The 23,870-nt window shown below is 43.0% G+C and overlaps 1 protein-coding gene across 16 annotated transcripts in view; it reads right to left on the bottom strand.

Annotated features, from left to right (window-relative positions):
- The window catches only part of SVIL (supervillin), a 195,523-nt gene that overhangs the window by 116,501 nt on the left and 55,152 nt on the right, over positions 1–23,870 (bottom strand). For 15 of the 16 annotated variants that reach the window (XM_083188888.1, XM_083188884.1, XM_083188882.1 and 12 more), the window contains exon 2: positions 1,976–2,039. In XM_083188888.1, coding sequence (XP_083045014.1) covers positions 1,976–2,039 — 64 coding nt within the window. Of the gene's footprint in view, positions 1–1,975; positions 2,040–13,635; positions 13,778–23,870 lie in introns of those variants that run through there. The other variant, XM_083188886.1, reaches the window with a different exon arrangement.

The following is a 23,870-nucleotide window of genomic DNA, read 5'->3' on the forward strand; positions in this document are numbered from 1 at the left end:
CTTCAATTATAAATCTGGGATAGAATAAGGGTGTCTGACTTGTGTCCTGTATTCTGTTAGATGCAGTGTATAGCCTCATATCCCAACGTTTGGTACTGGTTTCCTAGCTAGGAGTGGTCGTGTCGGAAAAACCGCGTCGGTCGCATCGCATGCAACTAAATCGCATGTGATGCGACCGACGCGATTTTTTAATGGAATCAAATGTGAATAGGGTCCCTGGGACCCGATTTTACATTAGATTAAATGTAAAATATTCCCTACACCCCCAATTTGACACCCTCAACGCCACCCCACGATTGACGTGAACCCGAAGCGTGGCGAGCGTGGCCCATTTCACATTGTTTCCTATGTGAGATGGACTTAATCAAGTCCATCTCATCTTGTGCCATTATAATGGCACAAAACCGACGCGATGCTCCCGATTTCCATGTTAAAAATTATTTTAACATTGAAGCCTATGGGGAAATCGCGGGCATCGCGTCGGTCGCGTCTGGGGCAATGTTAATGGGCGCGACCGACTAGATGCCCGCGATTTAGCCTTTGACGGCTAAATGGACCTGATTTCAAAGGAAATCGGGTCCATCGCGGGCATCGTGTACCTTAACTTTAAGGTACACGATGCCCGCGATTGTGGCCGTAGTAAGAAAAAGTACCCAACGTTTTTCCATCTACCACTATCAACATTATCAGCTACGCCATGAAGGATGCAAAAAGGTAGTCTATCGCAACGGAATATGCTGCGATATATAAGAAACTGTAAATAAATCATACACGCCTCAGAATAACACCGTACTCTGCAAAGAGGCCGCTGGCATGTGCAACGCATGTACAGTTTGCTAATAGTCACTAGCAAATCAAATGTATGAGAAAAGTAATGCTTTGCATTATTTGTTGCAGTAATGTTCTGGTTCATTAGAGCTTACAATCCGGAGGTGGACGAGGACCCAATAGTCTGAAAAAGAGCACTTTAGCTATGATTACAAGCCCCAGTCATGTGATCGCTTGTGAGAATAAAGCCCTGTACACACTGGGTGACTGTCATATGAAAGCCACTCAGTTTTCTCGTCTGAGCGACTTCAGCATGAAAGCCGCCCAGTGTGTACGGGGCAGTGATGAACTGCTGCCTGCTCCCGCATCTTCGCTGTCGGCGGCCGTTCATATGCTGGTATTACCAGTAGATGTCCAAGTAGTGGACAGCTTTCCATAGCGTCCTGCTACAGAAAGCCGTCCACCCCCAGGGAAAATGGCTGGGCAAGGGGAAAACCGCTCAGTGTGTATGTACTGAGCATTTTTCAGCCCTGCAATTTCCCCCCATCATCGTGCACCACACACACTGGGCATAATCACCCAGTGTGTGTGGGACCTTTACAGCAGCAGTTCAAGTAGTGTCATAATCAGTATTTACTAATCAGTAAGACTGTTATATATTCAATTGGTGTCGAAACTGCCGTCTTGTCGAAAAGACGTCAGTTTTCGACTAGAATAGGTCTGAAGGGGATCAGACCTGTTTAATGCTGTTTTTCCCCCGACAGGTCAGAATGTTCTGACCTGCCAGAATCCAGGTGGATTGGTGGAATAGCCACCTGCTTTTGACAGAAATCAGACAAGTTTTGACCAAGTTTCCGGCAATCTCAATCAGACATGAAAAGATGTCAGATTGAGGCAAGGAAGACAGCACCAGGTAAGCAGCAGCTCACAAAGCTCTGTCCTCCCTTCCACTACCACCTGCACCCACCTGACGCCTCCTGCCCCACTGCCGGGCTGGATGAGAGCAGCCCACATGGCTCCAGGCTGCCTCCCGGGCAGCTCCTGCCACTGCACTCACCCGGGCCATGAGCCTGCCGGGTGAGCATCATCAGCAGCCAAATCAGACATTCAGACTTGCCCCCTACATTGAATAGCCCATGCCGGATCCATTCTTTTGTCGGAATGGATCAAACATCAATTGAATATACCCATTTGTGTTGTACCTTACCTTGGTGTTTTTCTATTTCGAAGTTGTGAAGTTCTAGGTTGGAATGGCCCTTCTCTGTTAAAACCTTAAGGAAGACAAGAGAGAAAAAAAAAAATAAAGTTACACAGAATTCAGATCCACAGGAAATTATGCTGTTAGAAACTATAGACAGCCATACATCAGAACTACTAGCATCCAATCCTGACCATGTCATGGTTTCCCCGGCAGCTTCCCAGACACAGTATAGATCGTATTTGTGTAATTTCCCATAAGATCTATCAGAAGATCTACAACTCCCAGCATACTGGTTGTAAGCCGCATCTTCAGATCATGTGTGCAGCAGACATGGTTTGATCATCGACATCAGGACCCATGAGACCGCGCATCATACCTAAACACCTCACAACCGATCTAAATCGTGCATTTGGGCCTGAAAGCATTGTGATGCATGGCCAATTTTAGGCATGGGAGATTTCTAGGTGCCTGCAAACATGAAGCTTTCATACAGAAATAGGAAGAGTGCAAGTAAAGACTTTAACATGATTAACATACTAGTGAGCTACAGAACATTCTTAAAAATAGTAGATTTTCCCATTGGTTTTACAGATTATGCTTATTGCAGATTCATTACAGACCCTTACACACATCATAATAAATATAAAAGATATTATATATATATATATATATATATATATATATATATATATATATATATATATATATATATATATATATATATATAGACCAGTTCTCTCGTTTGAGATATGCGCACTCGCCACTTATCAAAGAAGAATCAATTTGATAAAATCAATAATGAGTCTTTATTTCCAACGGTGACATCAGAGTATGCTACCAGAACAAAAAAGAGCCCCGACGTTTCGGTCCTATATCCAGACCTTTATCAAGGAGCCTGCAATTTGTACAACAAGATGCATACCACAATTCAGTATATGCACAGTACAGCACAAATATACGCAGTAAACAATGAAAGTAACACTTACATTTAGTGGTAACAAGCCTAGCTTAATGTTCAATTGGGTTTAGCAGATCAGCATGGTGCAGGAACAGAAACCATATCTGTGGCTGCCCAGGCCCGGCTTATATACCTGTGGGATGGAAGTCACGTGGGACGCGCGTTCCCGCCGCGACCAACGTGTAGCCGCACTTCCTGTTGAATGCGGAAGCAAACAACCAGAAATCATGAAAAAAAAATTTGTATTACTTCCGCAGATTTTACATGTTGTCTACAGCTGGCAAGACATTAGTAAGCAGGGGCTATGCAGATGAAAGTTCTAGAAATTTTTTAGTACAAGTCTCTCATCACCGGATATTTGATAGGTTACACTGCTTAAATTGTCTACATGTTAATTTAGCTTACACAGGCCGTATAGGAAATGGCTGAGCTTTAATGATCTATGCTTCTGTTAATATTGTACGTAACTGAATGTAGGATACATAGGATACATTCTAGGATAATCTAGTCCCTCGCACTCCATTTCCTGATAGTCTGTGTGACCCATTTTTTCAAATAATGTGTTCGATGCGCTCTCAGTAGCCACAGGCATTATCAATAAAACTTTTGATTAGGCAACAAACCTCAAAGCTATAATTAAGCAGGCTATGCCCCCCCACAAAATACTTCTTACGTAAGTATTCATACTGCTAAAGGCATTTAATAATACTGTTATTATAATAATAATACAGTTATTGATCGGTTAAACCATATATGTGTATGACTGTATGTAGTTTCCTTCAGCTGTATAATGGATGAGGAAGGGAAAAATAACTGCAATCAATTAGGGGGCCAGATGTATCAAGCTTTAAAAAGTGATAAAGTAGAGTGATTAACTACCAGCTCCTACCTGTCATTTTTCAAACCCAGCCTGTAACATGGCAGTTAGGAGCTAATTGGCTGGATGTTTATCACTCTCCACTTTTTGAAGCTTGCTACATCTGGCCCAAAGTCTGAAAAAATGGTATTCTTCAAATTTTAAAACTGCAAACATATGCTGCTTTCAGACCGCAAAACTGGCTTTGACCAGGTATTTTAAAACTTTTCTAAAAACGGGTCTGCCAGCTAAAACCCCTTTCACACCGCATGTCTTTGAAAATGGTATTTCAGTGCAGTTTTTGTTCCTTCACAACACTGAATCCGTTTTAACCCATAGAAAACCGTGGATAAAACCCCCCAAAAAAAAACGGGTCTGAAACTGGTAGGACCCTGCTTCATTACCGTTTAGAAATACCATTTCAATAGAACCGGTAAATTCACTCTGCACCTTTCAGACTGCACAAATTACCTTTTTAAAACTCTAAAAAAAACTGCAAAATAACGGGTAAAAAGTGCGGTCTGAAAGGGGTAATACTGGGGTTCAGTTCATGAACGGAACAAGAATTATCTGTTCTGATAATTAAATGTTTTCATTTGAACAAAAACAAATATCAACAAAGTCTATATTCATGGGGGGTGGGGGATAGTCTTTACAAAAGGCTTTGCTCGGTGTAGCAAAATTTCATAATTTTCTAAACTAAAATGTCCCTTGAGGCAATATTAAGGTTTTTAATATTTCAGTTAGGCTTAAATAAGCTTAATATCCACTCAGCTGGGCTCCAGCTGTGTTGTCTGAGACATTCGGCTATTATTTGCTGGTAACTACTCAGCAGCCAAGGAGACCTTAGTCATCATGGGGCATAAAGTGCACAGACACAGCTATTTATATTGACCCATAGAAGGAAAGAGACAATGAGCTGGATTCGCAGGTTTTTTACCAGAAGCCACTAGTGGGCACCCAACAGAATAGACCGGAGATCGAAAGTGACATATTAATTGAATACGGACGTTTGTGTCCATATACACCGGTCAAAGTTTAGCCACTCAATTTAATCTGCGATTTGTCTTAAAATATGTCACTTAAATGTGTTACTTTACACAAATTATTTTGCAGCAATTACATTGAGAATACATTGCTAATTAGCATAATAAGCACTTTCACTATATTTGGTCTATTAGCAATTTAGGTCACCACCACCGGTTTTTCTAGACAAGACAGACATTTGGAACAGTTAAAATGATTAATCTCTTAGGCCCCCCATACATTAGCCCGACTTGTCCTAGGGACAAGTCGGACCCGATTTCCCCGGCAGCTCCCCGGGAGGTTTCCATCATGATAAGGCACTTGATGTGCCAAGTTGTGCATATGATAAATCGCCATGCGATTTATCATATAAAACTCCCGGGGAGCTGCAGGGGGAGAGCGGGGTGAGGGACACTGGGGAGCAACAGGGGGGGAGCCGTGCATTGTAGCTGTCAAATAGGCAGCGGGCGGTGGGGGGGCGCTGGAGAGCCGGGCTGGGGACACAGGCAGCAGCGGGCGGGGGTGGACGCCGGTGAACGGAGCTGGCCGGGCGCAGCATGACCGGGGACGGGGAGAACGCTGCAAGAAAAAAAAAAAACATTACAAATGAATTGAAAGCCAGTGATTGGCTGAGAGCTCTCTCAGCCAATTGCTGATTGGCTGAGAGAGCTCTCTCAGCCAATCACTGGCTTCCAATTCATTTGTAATGGTTTTTTTTTTTCTTGCAGCGTTCTCCCCGTCCCCGGTCATGCTGCGCCCGGCCAGCTCCGTTCACCGGCGTCCACCCCCGCCCGCTGCTGCCTGTGTCCCCAGCCCAGCTCTCCAGCATCGCCCTCCCCAGCGTCTGTCACCGCTGACGCTGCCCGCTCTCCCCCTGCCTGACTCTGGCGTCCCCCGCCCGGAGGCTGCACATAAGATTTAGGAAATCTTATGTGCAGCCGGTCCGACTGGCTGCACATAAGATTTAGGAAATCTTATGTGCAGCCGGTCCGACTGGCCGACTCCGATCCGATGCGCACGGGACCGCGCATCGGATTGGGGGGGCTGTCAAACCATGCGATTTGGCCCGATTTCATGGCCCGATTCATCCGAATCGGGTGAAATCGTGCCCAAATCGTATAGTGTATGGGGGCCTTTACATTGTGACCTGTCATTATGTCATTCACCTGAGGAATGCTGAGAATATGCAGCTGTGTCCCGTTGATGTGGGCCTCATACTTTATTCACATCAAAATATTGGCATCTCACACAAATTTCCCATCATTGTCTAATCAAGAAGCATAGGGCCTTATTCTAGTTCACTCTGACAAAATCCTTCTTAGATGGACAATACCACGTGCACTGCAGGGGGGCAAATGTAAAATGTGCAAAGAGAATTAGATTTGGGTGAGTTATTTTTTTTTCTGTGCAGGGTAAATACTGGCTGCTTTATTTTTACACTGCAATATAGATCTCACTTTGAAGTAAAACCCCACCCAAATCTAATTCTCTCTGCACAAGTAACATCTGCCCCACCTGCAGTGCACATGGTTTTGTCCATCTAAGAAGGATTTTGTCAGAAAGAGTGAACTAGAATAAGGCCCATAGACGAAATTGCATGCAAAAAATTTGCAAGGAATTGCCCGAGTTAACTACTAGTAGTACAATGTCAGAGTGCTTGAACGTGTGCCAATATAAAACCACCATAAGAGAGTGGTCCTGTCTCACCATTATTTACCATGTAATGGTCACACAGTCATCCATCTTTTTTTGCCTTTCACAGCCAAAAGCCTATTCAATTGTGACTAAAGTACATGGATCGGCGAGTGATTTGTCATTCCACATGTTTTTCAACCAACAAAAAATCAGCACTATGAATGAATAGGTCTAATTAAGTTTCAAAAGACTATACCCTAAATCATTAAGGATATGCACGACTAATATATATTTTGCACGCACTGTATCTTTAACGTTGCACCTTCTGTTGTCTAAACATGCAAATTTTGACTATATTGATAACTACTGCAAGTTTACCAGGGGGGCCAGGTGACATTACTAAATAATATCATTAACAATAGTTCAGTGTGTCTATAGACAAGGCCCTTTAAGATAAACATCTCTATGTCCATAAGCAAATGTCATGCTCATTGTAATGACTGCTTTGTGTTTCCACAGAACACATACATTTACTCCGTCTGTATATTGAATACAAATATTGTCTAATCCTCCCTTCTCCAGTAAACATCAATCCATCTCCATTTAAGGCAGGCATGGCCAAACTATGGCCCTCCAGCTGTTGTGAAACTATACATCCCAGCATGCCTTGCCATAGTTTTAGCATTTCCTAATAGCTGAACTGTGGCAAGGCATGATGGGACTTGTAGTTACAACAGCTGAAAAGCCATAGTTTGGCCATGCCTGAATATTAAGGGGAATCCCCACAAATTCCTTAAAACCAGTAGCATCATTGGGCCTAATTTAGACCCGACAGCTAGACAAATTTGTTCACAAAAAAGACCAAAATCATTCAGTACTGCAAGTGGGGCAAACTTAACATATGCAGAGAGTTTGATTTGAGCGAGCCATTTTGTTTCTGTGCAGGGTAAATAGTGTCTGTTTCATTTTTACCCTTCAAATTAGATTTCCGTTAGAACACACCCCCACCCAAACAAACACTAGTCAGACTTGTTTGAGGTACACATCAGACCATACTTCCGTTGAACTTCCCCGGCAGCTCCACAGGAGGGCTTACATCTGATTTGGTACTTTGTGTGCCAATTTTACAGGTGATTTATTGCACGTAGAAGGACTCCCAGGGAGCGGTTGGGGGAGTTCAGGGGAAATCTTATGCAGTCCATTGCAGGTGCCATTTATCTTTAGCTTATGTGCAGCACATCTGATGTCCGACGCGCACAGGACCACACATTGGATGAGAGTTTACATACATGCGATTTGGCCACTTTTCACTTATTTTCTCGTCCCGATCCGTCAGATCGTCGGGTAAAAACACATCAAATCACACCATTGTATTGGCACCTTAACTCTTTCGTGCACATGTTTATTCCCATTTTGAGAACAATTTTTTCCTGGTATCAAGTCTGAATTAGTCCAACTGCATTTAGTTACTCTCCCGCTTTTATGTGAATAGACAAAGTAAAATAATGGCAATTAGGCATCAACATTTTTAGTGCCATTTGGAGCATCTCTAGGTGAATGGACTTCGATTTAGATAAAGTCATGCATGTACTATTATAATGTAGCAGAACCATATGAGGTTATATGACCCAGAGTGGGCGTTATTCAGTAACGTTATGGACCATCAGAAATAGGGTTGGGATTGTGGAGTCTACAGCAAGTTGGTCGACATGAGTCTAGGTCGACACTCAAAAGGTCGACATGGGGTTTTTCACCTGAATGTCGATATGGACACAGTTTCCAGTGCACCGCTTCGCACGCTATGCTTTGGGCGCGGTGCCTCGCTGCACTCAGCGCACTATTTTATTCTCCCACCACGCTCTAGTGGATGGTTGGGCATGAAATACCGCCTGTGGATACATGTCTTCTCAAAAAAACAGTGTAAACCCCATGTCGACCTTATGCTTGTGTCGACCTAGACCCATGTTGACCCAATGGCCGTATCCTAAGAAACATATGCCTCGGTCTGCTAGCTTAATCATGTCTTTGCAAATGCATGCAAACGGAGATATACTACTATTATCATGTAGTATTCAAATCTCATCGCGTTCAGTGTGCTGGGGGGATATTTCTCTTTTTCTTGGCTAGAATAATTCCCTCCCATACACCCGTGAAGGACCATTAAATTGACTGAGCAGCCATCATTTTAGAAATTTACAGTTAAGTCTAAAATCAACAACATACAATTGCTAGATTATAAAAAGTCAGCCAACACTGTCCCACCTGTGCAGACACTTTAATGACCAAATGCACAGCCCTACGTTTACAGTGTGAAAACATACTCTGTGGGCAGAGCTATCACGTCTGCATGGGGTGTGGTGACTACAGGGCCTTGAGAGGAGGGGCAAGCCCATCCCAGCCATCTTTCCGACAAAGAGCTTTGAATAGTACTTGGGAACAACTTTTGGGGCCTACCCACTTAAGAGTAAAGAATTTAAGTTTTAAAAAGCAAGGATACTCAAGCCAAAATGATAATCCTACTCTCTAAAACTCCTCTGTAGTAAGGGGATTTTCTGACAGCATGAGGTCAGAGCTGTTCAATTGCCTGGCATTAGGAGACGCAATTTACCAAGACTAATGACAGATGCTTCATCCCAGTGAACTAAATTTATTTTTTAAATTATATTTTTATTATGCGTTAACACGTTATTAAAAAAACTACATTTATTTAACAGTTTCTTATATAGCGCACACATATTCCGCAGCGCTTAACAGAATATTTGAACATTCACATCAGACCCTGCCCCAGTGGCGCTTACAATCTATATTACCTAGCCACATGTACACACATTAACTCTTAAGGCCCCCATACACTATGCGATTTTCGGCCGATTTCGGACCTACAGAACATAAGATATATCGGAATCTGAGCCATCATGGGTGCTTTTTAGCACCCACGATGTTCAGATCCGATATATCTTTATATACAGCCCCCCTGTCTTACTAGCAGCGCCCCCCTCCCCCGCGCATTGACGGCTCCCGGCGGAGGTAGTGCAGGCGGGGACCGCAGGCGTCGCAGAGCAGAGACCGTCGGCGCGGCGGGAGAATAGGAAGAAATCCTATTCAAAAGACCGGGCGGCCGCTGATTGGCTGAGCTCTCAGCCAATCAGCAGCCGCCCAGTCTTTTGAATAAAGTTTCTTTCTATTCTCCCACGGCACCAACAGTCTCTGCTCTGCGACGCCTGCGGTCCCCGCCTGCACTACCTCTGCAGGGAACTGTCAATGCGGGGGGGGGGGGGGGGCGCTGCTAGTAAGACAGGGAGGCGCTGCGGGGGGACACAGAGTTGGCAGTAACAGAGCCGGGCAGGAAAAGCTGTCAGCGCTGGGAAAAAAAAGCCCATACAATGAATGGGCAGCCTGTGATTGGCTGAGCGCTCTCTCAGCCAGTCAGCAATTGGCTGAGAGCGCTTAGCCAATCACAGGCTGGCCATTCATTGTATGGGCTTTTTTTTCCAGCACTGACAGCTCCCGCCTCCCCCTGCCCGGCTCTGTCACTGTCCCCTGCAACGTCCCCTGCACACTGCCTTAGCAGCGCCCCCCACCAGCAGCCATGTTCTGCAGCCCCGCCCTAGTGTATGGGGGCCTTTAGGTTAATTTTGTGCTGTGAGTCAGTAATGCTAACCATTACACCTTCCGATGCAGTTAGCACACACAGAAGCCCAAAAGTATTCTGTGGCACTAGTTACAGCTGATTCCTGCTCGCACCTCACCTAATCATGGTTAACAGCAGTGGGCAATTGAATAGTTCTGGGCAGTGCAAAGTCAGATAATGTACTTTATGGTTCCTATATGAACATTTTACATTTCTAGTAGTCCTTCAAAAATTGTAGCTGCACATCTTACATATGCCTTATAACCCAGTAAAAATAACAACCACTCCAATAACTTAGATATTTCAAAGATATAAGGTATTTCGACTTATTAGTTATGTTATTTGTTTTAATCGGGGAAAGAGCTCACAGCTTGTTGGTTCTTACAGACAGGTCAGGGGTTGGGGGTCTGTTGCACAGGACGGGAGATGAGCATTGGAGTCATATGAGGTTGGCCCCCTCTTGTAAGAATAGGTAATTGTTCCTATGTTTCTAGGGGTGTGCTACCACGGACAATATTGGAGAAGACTTTATTGGAAGAGAGAGAAGATTTGACGTATGGTGGTGCACCATTTATAAGAAAAACAGTCATAAAATATACCTTTTATTGGTTATAGTTAAAAAAGACGCGAAATATGACATACAACATGAAACATATACACAAGTGAAAACAGTGTGATTTTAAAAGGCACGTGCGAGTTCAGAGAGCAACTACCTGTATCAGAGTATATATAGGACACTCTTATTTAACTCCTTCTTATATTATTATCAAACAGATCATATGGAGGAGGGTATCTATTGGATTGGGTTTGTGTGGATTGTAATCAAGTTCTGCAGTCCGTTCCTTGTAGTGACCCCTAGTAAGTATTAGTATTATTGGCGCTTGTTAGAGCTCAACTTTCATATCACAAGGGAACTTGAGAGGGTGCAGAGATATTCGCTACTAATGTCGTACTTGTTAGTTCAGATTTGATACAGTATGGCAATGTGCCTATTTCATGTATCGCTCATAGTAAGAGCGTCCAGATATGATCAGTGTAGGTAGGCCCTGGTGTAATTTATGCAGCTTTACCGCTATCTGCAGTCACTCCCTTCGATAGGGACAAGTGCTGCGATGCGGGCTGCGGTGCTCTGGCCGTCCCTCCCTGTGCCGCTGACCGTGGGAGCTGGTCACACTGTGGTTACAGGGGGTTAACTAGTTTTGCCGTGCAGCGTATCGCTATCTGCAGTCACTCCCTGTGGTAGGGACAAATGCTGCGATGCGGGCTGCGGTGCGCTGGCCGTTAAATGCTAGTACATTAGAGTCCTAAAAAGGACTGATATTTACAATTACACACAAACATACAATATCAGCAGTAGTGCTCTGAGAACGTGCGCGCGGCTGGGTCGGCCGGCGTACGCTTCGCAGGTCTTCCTCAGACACCTGTTGCAGACATGTAACAGACTGGGGAAGCCATATTCCAGGTAAGCTTTACCCACAAACACCATCCCTGACCACTAATGCTAGTACAGCAGGGGAACCTAGAGGGTGCACACAGCCCAGCACACATACATTATCCTGCCAACTTGTGAACAAAAGAGCTGGACAGCACCAAAGTCCATATTGGAGACGTTCACTAGGTCTACAAGCATTAGGTTGACAAGCATTAAGTCTACACCACTAGAGTCGACATACATGAAGGTCGAGACACGGATTAGGTTGACATGGGGATTTTCACTTTTAGGAGCTGACAGGCGGTATTTCATGCCCTACCATCCACTAGGGAGTGGTGGGTGAATAAAATAGTGTGGCGAGCGTAGCGAGCCATGCAAGTTGACGGATCACACTTTTTTTAGTGTCCATGTCGACATTCGGGTAAAAAAGGAAAGCCACATGTTGACATGCTGACAGTCAACCTTCCCCATTTTAATCTAATGCTTGTGTCGACCTAGTTGCTGTCTATCCAATAAACTATACCCCTCCATATTACTTACTATATATGCCATCAGGCTTTCATTTATATAGTAGGTCAGCCAAATTAAACAGGTATGGTATAACCCACCGACAGTCGGGATTCTGATTGTCAGGCTCCTGATTCCGATCTGTGAGAAACGACCGGGTGGACGAGCGCATTCAAGCCCATAGCAGGCTCGCCACCTATTTTATACACCCTCTATAGGGATCGTGGACCCCCACAAGGAAAAATAGGCCCGGTAGGACAGGATCCTGTCTGTTGGGCTTGTAACAGTCAGGATTCCCATGTCGAAAAAAAATGACAGTCAAAAACCCGACTGAGGCATCTGGCACCCAAATGAATCTGGTTAGAGAGGGATGGGAGCGCCGGCGGAGATGCGCTCCATCTGTTTGACACGCAGGAGCGTCCTCCCGACCTTTTCATACCACCAGTATCCACGTCGGCATGGAATTGTTTTTATATGAGCCCAAAGTGTGGCAAGCGCAGCAAGCCCTGCGAGGGGACGCGGATTACATGTAAGGTAATCTGCGTCCGCTCGCCATGCTTCGGGCTCGGTGCGCTCACCACACTATATAAAATCAACTCCACGCCGACGTGGATACTGGGGGTATGAAAAGGTGGGGAGGATGCGTAACGCGTCCCCTCGCGGGGATAGCTGCGCTCGACACGCTACGGGCTGCTGTGGATAGTGGGGGCAGCCTATGCTGAAAACGTAGCTTAGGCTGCCGCCGTGAAACTACACAAGTAAGGCAGCCGTTGGGCTACGCTGATAACGTAGCTTAGGCTGCCGCCATGAAACTACACAAGTAAGGAAGCCGTTGGGCTACGCTGATAACGTAGCTTAGGCTGCCGCCATGAAACTACACAAGTAAGGCAGCCGTTGGGCTACGCTAATAGCGTAGCTACAAACGTAGCGTAAGCTGCCGCCGTGAAACTTCACAAGTACCAAACAATTTTCTTATGCCACAAAAAACTAAGTATTTGAGCCTTTCATTAAGGCAAAGAAAAAAAGGCATTCTGTGGCAGTTCGCCGCTGTCCTGTTACTAGTGTAGTTATATGTTGGTGACTTATGAAGTAGCTAAGACCAAGCAAAACCAAATATAAGGCATAATATCTAGTAATTGCAAAATAAGTGCCTTCATTCACTTAGCCATGCACACAAGATAAACCCCTTTATATGCCAGAAGGGAGCACTGGATGCTGTAAGCAGCAGCTGCAAAGTGTATAAGCAGCAGTAAGAAGCTTCCTAACACTACCATAATACTAAATGCTGCAAATATGCCCTGTACAAGGCTGGGCGCTAGCGGAACGTGCACAGCTGGCACTACAGGAACATTCATTTCTGCCGTTTGTGCAAACAAATCAAAGCTTGGAAATATTTGGAAATATGCATTAGAAATCAGAAAATGCAATAAATCTGGATTAAGCGTTATGACATATTTAACAGTAATGAGGCAAAGTCCATGTAAGCTCATTAGCAGATTAATCGAGCACACAGTTAAAGGTGGAACAAATGACATCTACAATACATTCTCCTATTGTCCTTCCATGAACGTAATAAAATAAAAACACACATTCATTTTAGCTAATTACTCCAGAAACTAACCTGGTTCTTCAGGACAAATGACATTTCCCAAATAGGTAGAAATCCATTGGTTCCTGAACATTGTTTCAAGCCAGACACCTCAATGTTTGAAAGAGTGAGCAGAGAAGATCCTAACTGTCCCCCAGCTTCAGGCCCGACCCGGCAAGCTACAAGAGAGCAATTTCCTAATACTGCACTGTAGCTGTCAGCCTGGAGTGTACAGCGAGAGCATAGTAATGTGCTGGGAAGCTGGAGGGACCCAAAGCCAGTAATCAGATTACAAACAGAAATTAGGCTCTCAGATGCAGATTGAGTCAGAGAATGGGAGATGCTGAGAACTGCAGCCTTGGCCAAGTCAATCATGCATTTCAGAAAGGACACTTCTAATGAAAAATAGCACAGCAGATCTAAACATGATAATAAAAAAAACATTATCTTTAAGGCGTGGGCTGATTGCCCCTCCTTTTGGCTGTCCGGATAGTGCAAATGTTGCTTTGCTAAAGCAGACAAGCTTATCGGTGCTAATCACAGCGAGGTAAATCCTTGTACTGCTGTGGTCACAGTCTGGGACATAATATAGGCAGTACAGGAGTTTACAATGAACTGTCAAATCTAAATAGGATTGTATTCATTTCCCTATTCTACTTCTGAATGACAATTTCGAGAATGTGATTTTCATTCATGGAAATTCTCCAGCAATCATTTCTCCATTAATAGTCACACAGAAATAAAAGGGGCTAGTCATGCAGAATGATGTAAAGACAATGCGTGGGCTCAGATGCTTTAATTGATTACACTGTAACTTGGCCTCATTTATCATCTGTAAGGATGGGTGTGTATTGGGAATTAATGCCTGGTCAACACAACCAGAAAATCTTTAAGCGACTGAGCCAATAATGGATTTAACCCGTTGCAAAGAATCCAATATTACTTTTCAATAGTCATGGCCACACTAGTGCTGCAGCCCAAGGAACAGATTAAGATCCAGCTAATGTGGCAATGCTTTGGCAGTGTGTAGTCACAATATGCAAACGTGCACAAATCACCAAGACTGTATAGTACTGCAGCCCTGCCCATTGTCCTGTGCACCTTTATGAAGAACAAGGGAAAATGGGGTATGGGTCGACACTATTAAGGCTGACATACATTGGGTCGACCACTGAAGGTTGACTGGCCTTAAGACGACACATGAAAAAGGGTCGACATGTCTAATGCCGACAGGGACTAAAGGTCAACACAAGCATTAGGTAGACATTTGGAAGGTCGGCAGTCAAAAAGTAGACATGGGGTTTTCAAGCTTTTTGTCCCGAATATCGACACAGTAGACACGGACACTGAAAAAGTGCACTGCTGTGCTCTCTCCATGCTTTGGTGGATGGTAGGGCAGGAAATAACGCCCGTCGGAACATGTCGGCTAAAAAAAAAAAAAATACAGCTGACGCTTTTGACAGTCGATTTTCCAAATGTTGACCTTTTAACCCCGTTGACCTTGGGCATGTTGGCCTTTTTCATATTAAATTGCACCCTTGGGGGTATACAGTTACTAAAGTGCAGGTTTACAGCAGTGGTTCCCCAAACTGTGTGCCTAGGCACCCTGGGGTGCCTCAGGATGTTTGCAAGTGTGCCTCGGGTTGGGGATCCACAACCAAAACAAGTTATAAACAGTATGCTCAAAGTCATCGGCAAAACTAGTGCTGGTGGCTGCCAATCATAAAATGTATGGACAATTAGAACCACAGCTATGTCCGCCACCACATAACTGAACGGGACAAATAGAACCACCGCTACGTCCCCCACCACATACAGTAACTGAACCGGACAATTAGAATCACAGCTATGTCCCCCACCACATAACTGAACCAGGGGGTGATAGTTTAGCACAATTTACTTTATTTATCCATTAGTAACTTTTTGACTAGGGGTGCCTTGAACAAATGCTGATATTTTAAAGCACCCTGGTCAATAAATTTTGGGAACCACTGCTCTAGAAAAATAGAATCAAGGTGTTGTAAAAGGTGGCAAGGCAATTCGATAAAGTACCAGTCCCTCAATGGACAGAGGGAGAGGAAACTGCCAACCTAATGGAATAACCGCCTTAGTCTGGTTATTTACTGTATAGGTCTCGAAAGAGACCATTTATTTTTGGAAATCGGCCACTTGATTAGAACTAACTTTGCAACTTTTAATGCAATCAAGTTGTGGTTGCGTATAAAAAAAATATTTAAAAAAGGAAGGAACTAATCAGGTAACCTGTGAGATATTCTCAAACATGGACTTTCTGGGTGGCAGAGAGAGCATATGGGTTCATTATATAAACACCAGAATCTCATTGCCAATGAACAGGTTGACATTTTTTGCATGAAGTCACATTCCAATTGTAAAGCGCAACGGTATATACTGCACTATATAAGAAACTAAATAAATAAAAATGACCACTTGATATAATGGTATAAAGAGAATAAAAACCATTATGCATGCCTATTTTAAAATGCTGGCCTTGAAAGTAGTCTGACATTAACCAGTAATGCAAAATAGCTCACAGAATGTGTCACTGATAACAATCACGAATACCCCTTTCGCACCAGAAGCAAAATTACCAGGTTAAAGCTTTTTAACCTGGAAATTTGCTGAAAAACACAGGTTTTTCTTTGGTGAAAAATGGTCAACACAGGCCTACAATCCCAGCATTCCAACCCTGCTTTTGACCAGGGTCGGTGAGCCGGTATTTAAGACCCATGTTGACCCTTTGACAACATAGAAAAATCCGGGTTTTGCAGCAAATTCAAGGGTTAATAAGCTTTAACCTGGAAATATGGGGGTGGTGTGAATTGGGCCAGGCTGCACCCAGCAAAATGACCCGGCACTCAAAAATGCCGGGGGGGGGGGGGGCTTTTGGGTGGGAAAGGGGTATAACTTGCGATGTTTTTTAGAAAGAATATCCCCCTAAGACGGTGCTATTTACCATCCATGAAAGGTGTGCATTATATACATTTACCTTGAATCAATCATAATTCAAACAGATTCATACATTAGTCCGACATGTCCTAAGGACATGTCGGACCTGATTGTCCCGGCAGCTCCCCGGCAGGGATCACATGCAATTAGGCACTTCATGTGCCAAGTTTTGCATGTGATAAATCGCGTGTAATTTACCAAATGCAACTCCCAGGGAGCAGTGGATGCCAGCGAGGGGACCAAGGAGCTGGGCAGAGGAAGCTGGGCAGTAGGCGAACAAGAAATGGGACCATGCATTGGATTGCATGGCCAGATTCTTCCTAATCAGGTGAGATCGTGCCCAAATCGCATAGTGTACGGGGCCTTAAGGGCCAGATGAATCAAGCTTCAAGAAGTTATAAAGCAGAGTGATAAACAACCAGCCAATCAGCTACTACCTTTATTTTTTAAACCCCGCCTGTAACATGATCGTTCCACAAAGGGTTAATGATAGCCACAGGATGCAGTGCCCAGTATATGGCTAAAGACTCCTAATGGTTTACACAGTGCCAAGTATACACTAGGATTACAAACCGCATACCAGCAGAGATCTATGGATGCAAAAAAAATAAGCCAACCCACAGTTCTATTATTTTTGAATAAGAACAAAAATAGTCCATGTCGCATCTTCTAAACCAGGCATGTCCAAATAATGGTGGGATGTGTAGTTTCACAACAGCTGGAGGGCCACAGTTTGGGCATACCTGTTCTAAACGTAGTTGCCTCAAAAGTTGCCATTCACAGCAATACACAATCAATAAAATCGCTGTAAAATGTGAAAGTCCCCTTTATGCAATACACACACACTTATTGCAAAATAAGGGTATTTCTGATTAAGTTATTTCACAGAAACATTACATGCCGCCTTCACTTGCCAATGCCACGGAACAAAGTACTCCTTATTTCCTACAGTGTCTCACACAGCGCCAAGTCATACGGATAGGACAAATCAGTGCACATGCCTGTGCCAATTAGTTAGCACCGATTATGATGGAACACTTCATAAATTACCTCCTGTGGCTCACTGCTTACAAAAAGAAAAAGGCCTCGAAGCAAAGCCCTAATCACAATTTGAATAATGCCTTTTCTCTGATGTAATCAAGTCCCAGGTTTAAACATATTTTACACAACATACAGAATGACAAGTGGAAACATCTTGGAATCTTAGACAATGAAAGTAAATATTCCCCATTTATATTGGCCAGGTGGACAAGACCCTAGTGACTTCTACGTTTCCTCTTAAAATTGGCCGTTCCGTCACTTTCATAAGTCTCTGCTAAGCCTGGCGCAGAGAAACAGGGCTTTGTGGTCTGGCAGTGCATTCTGTATTGTAATATATTTATTTAATATTAGTCACACAAAATGAACACAGGAGCACAAATGCTAATCAAATTAGCCCATCCCCAAAAAAAGCATGCACGCACACACACACACACACACACTACAAGCATCCATTCATTTCAGCAGCTCAAATGGCAATCTCAGGTATAATGGGGGACATTTACTAAAGGAAATTTGTAAAAAATAAGTGTATTTGTATCCAGAAATACATTTATTTTTGACATTTACAATCCCGAAAATACGGCAATTCGTATTCGTATTGATAGCACATCAATACGAATACAAATTGCCGTATTTTCGGGATAGTAAATGAATAAAATAAGTGTATTTCTGGATAAAAATACACCTATTTTTTTACAAATTTCTTTTAGTAAATTCCCCCCAATATGTCTCTGTTTGCATCAGTTACAGGAGGTATGGTAAGAACCAATGGAGTTGCAGAGTCTGCAGATATGAGCTGAAGTATAGTTTTGACCATTGGAATATAAAAATACATCAGTGTGCATATGTAGAAGTAGAGTACATAGGAGTTAAAATGTTCTCAATATAATAACACAAGATCTTGAGTAAGTTACGTTATTTAATGGCCAAAACTCTAACAAAAGACATGTCCCACCCCCAGCAAATCCACTATTTGGTCACTAGATGGAGTTGTGCTGTGTAAAGGAAATGGGTGATTAGTTGCTATGCCATCTAAACAGTGGGAGGTGTAATTAGGGGGGTGGTCCAACTGCTTAGGGTGCCCAGCACATGCCCCCTCCCCCCAACCCTTTTCAGGCATATAACAGTGTCCAGACTTACTTCCAGATGTTGTAAGGTAAGTAGACACCAAATGCATTTATGTTAATGAAGGACAGCTGCACAACTGCACCTGTTAAAATGCTTTTCATTTCTTCTTTAAAAGTAATTCATTTGATGTTGCTATAATTAATTCCTGAAACTTATTTAAGTATATCCCCCTGGGCATCTAGCTACTTGGCTAATTAGAGTAGGCCAACATGGGAAATTTTAAAAGATGTATTTTTATTACCAACGTTTAACCCCTTAAGTTAAACATCTCAACATTGGACACATGAAGATATCTTGATCACATGGTTAAGAAACCAAATATGCAGTCACTAACCGCAGTTACTTTCATTAGTCTATCTTCAGCCACACTAATACTCACCAAAGCTCATATTTAATTGGATGTTTTGGGTTGCAGCAGAACTGTCACTTGCATTATGCAAATTGTGGTGAAAACAGTTAATTGCCACTGAAATGGAGGTGTTTTTTTACAAAAGGGAATAGAGTAACATGTGAGTCACTGTAGACTTTAAACCTCTGTTTTTGAAGGTAAACCACAAACACTTCACAACTAAATATTTTCACTTTCCTACCCCATGGTTTGTGATTTTTTTTTCCACTTTATTCTGCTGCTTGTTCTTAATTTCCTTTACTTCGTTCCCCTTTAGTTTTGTTTGTCTGCCTTTTCCCCCTTTTTTCCTCTTAACATACCCTGTGTTCCATCACCCGTCAATCCCACCTGACTGATTTTTCATGCCATCCTTCTGCATACACCTGACCCTTTCACCAGGTAAAACATTAGGCTACTGGACAGGTCACATAGTTTAGTATTGTAGTCACTTAAGATTAACACAAAACCCTTCTATAAAGAGAATTGCAAGAGCAAGTTTATGGTCATGTTGGAGGTTCTGTTCTTGGGTGCTCTCCAGCCTTCACATATCTTTACCCAGTAGGGGTGCACTGCAGCACCCCAGAGATGGGATCAGAAATTTTGGGTTCAAGTACAAAACACATTAACTTTATGCAACCTGGCCCAACTAATTGTGTGGGTATGGTGAGGCGGGTTGCTCATTCGTAATACCAGTAAAAACACTATATATAGCGCAAAGCTCTTGCAGTACTGCCCCAGGATAATCTTGTTCTGCCACCAGACTCAGGCGTTACAGGTGTGTCCCTGCTTACAACCCCCTTACCTCCTCACAGTGGTGCACACACACCAGGCTGGTCTCCGTGCAGTGTGCGAGACTGCTCTCGGCTGCTGACACTGCCTCTATCCCCGCTATCCTGGTACTTATCAAGTGCAACACTACCCCAGTCAAGGTTATTAAAGGTAAGGCTGGCCTCAAGGGGACCTCAAGACATATTTCCAGCACAGGTACGCCCCTCTTCAGTTACCTCATAAATGCTGCCTGGCTTCAAAAAGATTCTGGGGAGAATGGCTTCAGGATTGGAAACTAACGTTATAGTTCAAGTGTACCATATCCATAATGAAAAGTTATAGCTCTAATAAGTTGGCACATACAGTAGTAACGTGAAAGTCTTGTAGTATTTATTGGATGTTAGATAGGCCCATGATGAAAATGAATGAAAAGGAAATGGTATCATTCTACAAGTCTGTTATGCTGAAAATGTACAATGTATCTCTCCGTTCTCATTATTTACAGTTCAATATTCATCCCTCAAGCCCCAATTCGGTAGGAATTCGCAAAATACTACTTTTAATTAAAAAAAAAAAAAAATTGAGAAACACAGGCTAAAAACAAAAAAAAACTTAGGAAAGAACAGATATTACAGTGTATATATTATATATCCCCTCTACAGAACATACGTGGCACTGTCCACTTGTCACCAATACACAGAGCTAAACAGATGGTTTTTACATGGTCTTCTTACGTTGGTGGACTACCCAGGCTTACTGCTATACCAACAGGTAGTAGGCATATCACACCACACAATGTTGCACTCTAAACAGGAAAAAGTACTTTAGCGTTCTGATTTACGATGGTAAGGTATGCTGTTACTTTTAGTTACCCACCTGTGATGCACATACATCCACAACAGCTACAGCAGAAAACCAACTGGTGCTTACACAGTATCTCAGCAATCTGCCTATAAAAAGTGTCCCTAAAAGGTGCTCACACACGGAACGATGTTGTCAAAGATCCGATTTCATAATTATGTGCCTTGAACTCCTAAACGCTCAAAGAAACAATAATGTGTATAAATTAAACACAGACTGACTGTACACATGATCCAAAGTGACAGTTAGGACATTCATAACCACAAACTATTAACAATATATCATTTAATACCAAAAAAACTCAAAATAAATCTTAAAGACTTGGGGAAAATGGAGGAGGGGAGTGGGCAGACAAAGGGCCAAACAGTTTGCCATCCATGACATCGGTCATTGTGCCTACGCACGAAACAATGTGTGCCAAATCATGTAAGATCAACAACCAAGACCAAAAACCCACAGGTGCGCACAGTGCATTGTTATCATGCTCACAGACAGATTTTAAACAATATATTGTTCCAGTCAAACACTAAAATATAGTTTAAAATGATCTGTGTGTGTCACCTGTACAATGCTAGTTCAACATAGGAGAATTCCGTTCTGGTCCATTCACCATCGGTCCCCGTGCGAATGAATGCTGACTGCGAATGGACCAGAATAAGGTCCTAGGGGGCAGACTAGATGGGCCAAGTGGATCTTATCTGCAGTCAAATTCTATGTTTCGTAGCAGTGTGCGCTTAAAGAATGCACCAATTAAATAGGAAATATGGACTATTCGTTAGAATGAGAACAAAACCGTGTTATTTTGTGATATCATTAAGGAATATATAACAAAAACTTATTTTTCATTGTGTTTTAGATTTGGTGGATTTTTTTTTTTTCTAGATACGTAACAATACATGAACAGTACAGCGAACTGTCCTGAGGTGCCAGTCATTTCTCAGCAGACTGAATATAGCAAAGCCTTGGTCTTACCAACAGCGTGATATTTGCAAAGGAAACATTCTCCCTTCAAGCAACCCTCTACTCCTTGCTAAATCTGAGAACCATTCACGTGTCTATTTACATGCCAGAAACAAATAGAACATTCACCAACATTATGGGCTAGGCGGGTTATTCTGGTTGATTCGCTTGAATGCGAATTCGCACCCTTCCGAGTCAACCAGAACCCGACCTGCGAACCCGACCGGTGGCGTTCGCACACAGGGCCTGCGAATGGATGTTTAACATAAAAACGCTGGGCGTTTCTATGGGCGTGACTATCCAGCCCAGCCTTGGGTGCATGCACCCGGAGAACAGTCTGTTTGCCATGGTTGTACACACCCAGGGTATGCACATGTGCAGAAATGAGACATGCGCAAAACATTGGTCCCCATGCGAACGAACGCTGGCTGCGAACTGACCCTAGATGTACTAAGTTTGAAAAGTGATAAAATGGAGTAATGAGCCACCAGCCAATCAGCTCCCAAATACAATGTGACAGGCTGTTTTTGAAAAATGACAATTAGGAGCTGATTGGCAATTTATCCCTCTCCATTTGATCGCTTTTTAAGGATTAGTACATCTCGCCCCCTCTATCTGTAATGGTCGCTTGTGTAGATACTACATAGGAGTTAACAGCTGCGCTACATCGCCACACATCCAATCATCATGGACCCTTATAAAACACAATTTTCTATAGTCGGACTCCAGAGTGTTCGTAGATCATTAGTCACTACATCAACTTCAGATTAGATGCTAGACCTATATTAAACCATTAACATTATCGAGAAAACATGTGCCAAAATGTCCATCTGCAAAATTTCCATCACTGTTCTCGTTCCCCTCGTTAGATGTTATTTATGTCATCTTAAACACACTTTGGAAATGCCTGGCACGGAGATGAGATCATCCCTATGGTTAGAAAGCCTCCTACTTTTAGTGCAGGCTCACATACATGAGAAAGCAGATCAAAACACATGAAGCATTGCACATAAGGCACTTTGGCATGTGATGAAGTACCGTCTATGGCCAGTATTCAATGAGGCTGATTTGCCATGTTCTATGGCGAATGTGTGCTATTTTCGTGCTCTAAGGTGAATCTTTTTACTGAAAAAGTGATTCACCCTATCCTATAGTCACCGCAATTCGCTGTGGTTTTTCAATGTGATTCGCCGTGAGTTTATTAAATGATCAGATGGTAAATTGCTTTCTAAGTGATTTTCGCTGTGTGTCGCTGTGTAGCAATCGCCATCTTTTTATGGTGAACTATTAAAATAAAGGTGTTTTTTTTTTAAATTTGGTGTAAAAAAAAAAAACAAATCAGGAATTTTATTATGTGAAGGGGCATGTTATTTTTATTCATGTGCTTATAGCACATGAATATATATTAAATTTTTTCATTATTTTTTTTCTTACACATAACAGCCAGCTGGGGGCCGAGAGGCGCTCATTACATATTCATATATTCACTTCACACTGCTCCCGATCATTACATATGCACGAGCGGGAGCAGTGCAAGCGGCTCCCTACCCGCGTCCCCTGCCAGCTCCCCCGGGAGCCCTGCTTCTGCTCCACAGTGTCCGGCGCAGGATTCGCTGCACATGCCGAGTATTCTCATTGAATACTGCACTTTGTGTCATATTGGCAAAGTGTGTTAACGTAAATGTAATAGGTGTTCTGCATTCCAAAATAGGATTTTCTTCCTGTAGATATAGCAGTTATTTAAAGCAGATGGATTTGAACAAGGCTTTAATGTATGAATGAGACCCAAATGGCAAGTTATTTAAATGCAAGATAAGAGTAATGTTTGCAGCTGAAATGGGACTTCTCATGTCTAAACCTTCTCTGGCCAGGCTCACTGCAAAACACCTTCCTAAATTTATCTCACATACCGCATAGACACGTTCACAATCAGCACTTTCATTCAGCCAGCCAGGTCTAGCCAAGCCACAGGATCACTCATGTTACATGTAGAGGTTTGTAATGTATAGAACAAGATGTAGTAATAAAAATTGCACTTTCCTAAACAAAAATAATTCTATTAATATTTACTAAAAAGCAGTCCTCAGACAATATTTCCTCTTTGTACAGAAGTAATCTGCATGAGAGACAAGAAGGCCGCTATCCTAGTAGATGT

Source organism: Crinia signifera, chromosome 5, assembly GCF_055691185.1.
Source record: "Crinia signifera chromosome 5, ASM5569118v1, whole genome shotgun sequence".
In the NCBI taxonomy this organism is placed as follows: Eukaryota; Metazoa; Chordata; class Amphibia; order Anura; family Myobatrachidae; genus Crinia; species Crinia signifera.